Here is a 6,172-nt window from a genome sequence, read left to right on the forward strand (position 1 = left end):
GGCATGCGCCACAATCAAGTAGCTGGAGATGGATTGGTTTGGCTAAATGGGCGGCAATGAATCGAGTGTGCTGCTGCACCCTTGCCTGCCGGCCGAGGAGTTCAAAATGCATGCACCTGAATCAGAACCTTGTATTGCTCAACCCTATTTGTTGCTGGGGCCTCCACGTGTTGATGCGAGCGAGCATGTGTTGTCAATTAGTTATGCACCGGGTGATCTTGGGCGCAGGGTTCATCAGGCGGCGTGGTCGTCCACCGTCTTGGCCGCCTTGGCTGCCCTGTTCTCCTTCTCAAGGCGGCTCACGACGTCCTGTTTTGGGGGTTGAAAAAAATGAAACGCGTCAGCATGCATGGGGCGTTCGGCAGGACGAGCCGGGCGGCCTCAGGGGGTGCAATTTGTCATATTGGCACGTAGGCCGTGCCGCATTCGTTAACGGCCGCAGGCAGAAGGGCACAGGGCATCGATTCGCGGCTTTGTTTGCTTCCAAAACACTGCCCTGGCATTGCTATGGCCGCTCTGTGCTCAGCACGCATTGTCCCGCACACGCGCACTCACACACACGCACGCACGCACACACGTGCATACGTACATACACGCACGTGCACACACACATGCACGCACGCGCGCGCACACACACACACACACACACACACACACACACACACACACACACACACACACACACACACACACACACACACACCTCCATGTTGTCCCCACGCTGGTCCAGCATGCGCCTGGGAGGAGAGCCGGTCAGCCACAGGGTCAGCGCCTCCACAGTCGTCAGGCCGTACTCAGCGCGGCTCTTGACGGGCGACAGCGGGCCCCTGCAGATGGGATGAGCACGTGCGTCGAAGGTTTGCAGAGACGGTGTCAGGATGGGGCGCCGTGCAGCCAGCGGGACAGTGCGGGCGTCGGCAGCGGCGCGAATTCCGTCGGCGAACGGAGGCAACAACTGAGTTCGCGTGCAGGGCGCGCAAATGCGAGGCCTCGCAATGCTCGCTGCAAGGGCGACCCTGGTGGCGTGAGGAGCGTAAATCCAAGGCTGGCTGGCCGTTCCGCGTCTCGCATGAGCTGTCTTGCGCAGCAGGGGCCCTTCGTTGCTGGCTCGCACGCCGCCCTGCGGCGGCAGCTGCCGCCACTGGGCGGGGCTCACCAGCCGGACACAAAGGCGAACACGCAGCAAGCCAGCAGGGCGGCCAGCATCTCGGCCAGGACGTAAAGCCACCTGGGGTTTTGAGACGGGGGAGCACGGGAATAGAGCTCTGGGGGGTTGACCGGTCAAAGGAGGTGCGGCGGTGGGGTCGAGGCTGAGTTTATGTGGAGAGGCAGGCTGCCTCGGCCGCCGGGGTGGGGAGCGCTTGCACTGAAATATTGTGGAAAAAGTACGTATATGTGATGATTGAATGTTCTGCCAGCGGCCGGCGTTGAATTGCGTGAGACAGTGTATCCCAAAACCCCAGCTTGGCCGAGGCCGGCCCGCGAGGCGGCTGCGGCAGAGACAACAAAAACATCCAGAAATCTGAAAAGCAGTGTATGCCACCCACCAGTAGCTGCCGCTGCAGTTAAAAACGACGGCGGGCCCAACCACGCGAGCGGGGTTGAGCGCGGCTCCCGTCCACTTGCCGCCGGTGCCGGCGCAGGCGGTGAGCGTGAGGCCCACCACCAGCGGGGTGAAGCTGCCGTGCCCGGGCTTGGCGACACCGCAGGCGTAGACGACTGAGATCAGGGTGAACGTCATGACGCACTGTTTTGGGTGTTTGGAGCACCGGGTAGGCATGGTGGTGGAGGCGTTGGTGTTAGAGGACGGCGTTGTGTGAAATTAGGTCAGGGTTTTGAAGTCGGTGTCAAGCGCCGCCGGGTTGAGATGGCGGCCTCATTCTGGGGTGCCAAGGCTCGAAGCAAGGCTTGAAAGCGGATCATGGATGGCGGAAGCTGAGAGAGACCCGGCGGGAGCGCACGTCCCTGCGGCACGGTGCAGGCTCGTGGCCACCCTGCCGTCCCCAGCAAAATTTTCCGCCAGCAGTGTGGGCGCATAACGCGGGCGGGCGCCTGCACCCCTCACGCACCCCCTCGCCCGCCTATGGCTGCCATTGCTAGGGGCGCCCCCAACCCCAACAACCCCCGCACCTCCCAGCCGAAGAGCTGGCCGCTGGTGAGGCCGGCGCCGCTCTCATCGATTGTCGGCTCGAAGCAGCCGGGCCCCTTGGGTCCCATGCCCAGCTTGGTCTTGGGCAGCAGGCCGGCGGCAAGCAGAGAGCCGCAGATGCCGCCCAGGATCTGTTGGGGCGTGCGCAGCGGTGGTGAGAGGTTCATACTTTGATGGTGTGTGGGGGAGGAGCGAGGGGCGGATGGAAGTGGCTGGGAGCGTGGGTGCGGTTCTGAGCGTCGGAGGCGCAGAGGGCGGTTGTGGTGGGAATCACAGGCTGTGGGACCAATCCACATGAGGCGGACGCGAGCACGCGGGGCGCGGGCGCGTCCGCTCTGAGGCGTGATGGACGCACGCCTTCGGCGGCCAGCCCCGCGGCGCAGTCGCCGCTGCCCGGCCCGCGGGGCAGCACAGTGTGCGGCAGCCGGCCCAGAACGGCAGCCCTGCAGGCCCGCCTCTGATTCTGCGCCGTCTGCTCGCCAACCAGAGTGCACTTCCGACTGCGCCGATCGCATCCGGAAGCCCCAGGTTTGAGACTGATAACATGATGCATGATCCTGTCCGCCTCAAAAGTGAAAGGCAGCCGCACCTGCAGGATGATGTAGAGGACGGCGTGCAGCACCGGGTAGAAGCCGCACAGCAGGGTGGACACCGTGACTGCCGGGTTGAGGTGGCCCCCGCTGATGTTGGCGGCGGTGTAGACTGCACGCGGGCGCGCGCGTTGGGCGGGGAGGCCGGGGTTTGGGGTTGGGACGGATCTTCTCAGGGGCTTTGACCGGGGACGATTGCATGCAATGTCGAGTGGCAAACTGGCATGATAGTTCTTATCGAAAGCAGCAGGCAGGCAGGCAGGCAGCAGAGCGCGGGTGGGCGGGCATGGGCAGGCGGTGCGCTCACTCAGCACGGCGAGCGCGAGGCCGTTGACAAAGGGGGCGTTGGCGCCGGTGACGGTGCTGCCCAGGAAGGCAAAAAGGGTCACGCCCTGGAGGGCAGGGCGGCGGTTTTGGGATGCGTTAGGGATCTTTGTTATGGATGGCATGACCTGCAGGCGGCGTTCGCAGAGCATGGCAGCGGTTGTCCGCCTGAGAGCTGCCGGCCGCATGCTTGTGCGCAGCGTTCAACGCTGAGTCGAGCGTGCTTCGTCCATCCGATTTCAAGGCGCCGTGTGTGACACCAAGGCTGCGGGTGCGCACCAGAAATTCGACCAGCAGGGAGACCAGGAACTGGTGCGACCTGGGGATTTGCGGACACACAAGAAGGGCAGGCGGCGGACGCATTTTGGATTGGCAGCGCATGGGCCCGCCACGAGGCGCAACCATGGGCCGTGCAAGAGCAAATCAAACGTCAACACAAGTGATTCGACTGCTGTGAATGACAATATTGGGTCCCATGGGCGCGGAGTGAGCGACGGGTGCCTGCGCACTGACGAGTCAACATGGTCCAATGTGCGCGTGCTAAACGCAGTTAGCTGCATCAATGTGACTGTATGTACCAACACCAACACACCTGATCGACTGGTAAACCGTGAAAGTCGTCTCATTCGCCATGATTGCTGGGTCGTGGGAGAATGTGAGTGAACTTGAAGGGGTTGCTACAATACGGTACTCTTTTTCCCTCACAAAATTTTATTAGCTGAGGCTATTGCGGGGAGAATAGGTATGACCGCGGTGGCACCGCGAAATCGCGGTTACAACAGCCTCCTGGTGAACGGGTGCCTTATCGCACTTCACGACCAGCAGTGTGCGACAGCCTTCGACAATTACACTCATATGCTCTCATTTATGGTGTTGCCCGAGCTGGCAGGCTGGCGTCCACACCGGGTGAGCGTGTGTCTGGACAGCTCGCGTCAAGAGCACACTCCTTGACGTGCATGGTGCAGCAAGACAGCCATGAGGAAGATTTCAGATGCCGTATACAAAACTGTCAATAATGTGCTGATTTCCATACGCGCCTGATGGATGGTTCCTGCACACGGGCTGGCGACAGCTGGCGTCACTTCAAAAACGCCCACCCTGACCTGTCGCGTCGCTGTGTGCAGCAGAGCCCGCACACTGCCCCTCCCCGTTCCACCTGGATGCCGATATGCCCCCGAATCCGTAACAATCAAACATGCACGATTGAACGCCCACACGCGCCACGGCGGTTTTACACACGTCGGCCACGGCCGCCTCTGGGTGCGCGGCGCCCCTCTAATGGACGGCTGCAGCCGAGCGCTTCACTCCTGCAATAAAGCACACTCACGTGTAGATAAAATTCACAAATGCGCGCCCCGAAAACAAACAAGCGCACACGCTCACACACACGACCAACAAGTGCACAGGCACTTGTTGCATTCACGCAAGTGCAATGCAGGGTACGCAAATGCCGAAACACAAACTGCCGCGTCACAGCGGCTTGACCGCCACCACTGTGCGGTGACGCGGGGTGTTCTCCAGCTGTTCAGGGGCCCCAAAGCCGGCGTCAACAAACGCCGCGGCCAGGTCCAAGGTTATATACTCTGGGGTTGGGTGGGTTGTGTTTGGCGCGGGGGCGCGATGGGCGGGGGCCGTCGAGGTCGGCAGTGGGGCCGTGCAGTTGTGGGGAACAACAGGGGAAAGGGGGCTTGCTGGGGTATGCCACCCGCCCCGAGCCGAGCCGTGCGACGCGGAGATCTCTCCAGGCAGCAATCTGCCCAGCAAACAACCAAGCCGCAGGCCGGGGGCGCTGGCATGGGCGCGCGCGCACGGGTGCGGCGTGAGGCTGCCAAGCGCAAAGGGCAGCGGCGGCCCCGGCGCGGCGCAGCCACCGGGGTGGGGGGCCCATGCCTGCCTGCGCAAGCCCCCACCCCACCCACCCAGCGGCCCCCGGCTGCACGCCCCTTACCCGCCAGGTGCGGCTCTGTCGACTTGAACGCCGTGAATGCAAAGGGGTTGCTGAATATCCGCTGGAACGCCGGGGACGCGGGGTTCATCTCCATGCTGCGGCACGACAGGGACGTTTTTTTGGACGTTTTTGGAGAGGGGTGGAAGGGGGGGGGGGGGCGTGGTTGAGCCCTGGGCGCAGCTCATGTGTTGAAGGCGGACTGCATGCGTCCAGAGATATATGGTCGCCGAGCGCCAGCTCAGCGGCTCGGGCCGCGACTAGGCGGCCGGGAACGGCAAGGCTGGCGCCGGACGGCAGCGTCGGCGGTGAAGGGGAAAGAGGGGGCGTGCGGGGCAGGAGGCAGGACCCTGGCTGCTGCGGATCGCGATTGGAGGGCAAGGCAGCCGCGCGCTGCGGGCTCACATGGCCATGACGCCGCCTGGCTTCAGGAGCCTGGTGGGTGGGAGCGCAGGGGCGGCGCGGAGGGTGTGTGTGGCAGGAGTGGATGCGGGGGCAAGAGGTGGACTGCAAGGGGCGAGGGGCAAGGGGGGTCGACCAGGCGGGCACAAGGGGGGCGCTGCTGCCCGCGATTTGTTCTCGGATGCTGCGCAGGTCTGCCGCCTGCCACCCTGTGAGGGAGCAAACACCACGGTCGGATCCCGACGCCACGGGAAAAACGCAGAGCCGCAGGATGTAAAAGTGACCAAGAGAGGTCGCTGTGCTTTGCAGCCAAAGATTACAGCCCAAGCCCCAGAACGCTGAAGCGGCCGCCAGGGGTAGCAGCGCTTTGCAGCCCGCCCACCTGTATGCCTCCCGCAAGATGGCCCTGGTCGCGGCCTGCGGAAGCTCATGGGCCACCAGGCACATGGACACCAGATCCGCCTCGCCAGCTGGCAGCCCGGTGGCCTCCGCGGCCGCGTGGACGAAGGAGAGCCGCTCCTTGGCGCCGGCGGCGGCCTGACGGGTTTGTGCACGTGCGTGGCTTTGTGGTTGTGGGGAGGAGGAAGTATGCGCGTGGGCGCTGCTGCTGCGCGTCGTGGGCGTCTCCTTTTGCGCAGGCGTGACGCACGCATGGCACAGCCGCCAAGAAGGGGCGGCCGGTCAGTCAATATGGGCAGGGGTCTGACAGGGCGGAATGTGAGCAGGGGTCGCCGGGCGACAGGGGCGCGCCGCACGCAGCAT

The 6,172-nt window shown here is 63.8% G+C and overlaps 1 protein-coding gene across 1 annotated transcript; it reads right to left on the minus strand.

The window, feature by feature from the left end:
* Positions 1-234: 234 nt before the first annotated feature.
* Positions 235-3,696, minus strand: MNEG_12800 (Aquaporin-8; the record flags this gene model as incomplete). Its single annotated transcript, XM_014038728.1, has 9 exons — positions 235-309; positions 704-827; positions 1,157-1,228; positions 1,548-1,747; positions 2,131-2,280; positions 2,739-2,851; positions 3,047-3,131; positions 3,343-3,382; positions 3,656-3,696. 9 exons carry the CDS (start codon positions 3,694-3,696, stop codon positions 235-237), a joined length of 900 nt encoding a protein of 299 aa, XP_013894182.1.
* Positions 3,697-6,172: the final 2,476 nt, after the last annotated feature.

The sequence above is a fragment of the Monoraphidium neglectum genome (assembly GCF_000611645.1).
Source record: "Monoraphidium neglectum strain SAG 48.87 unplaced genomic scaffold scaffold03444, whole genome shotgun sequence".
Taxonomy (NCBI): Eukaryota; Viridiplantae; Chlorophyta; class Chlorophyceae; order Sphaeropleales; family Selenastraceae; genus Monoraphidium; species Monoraphidium neglectum.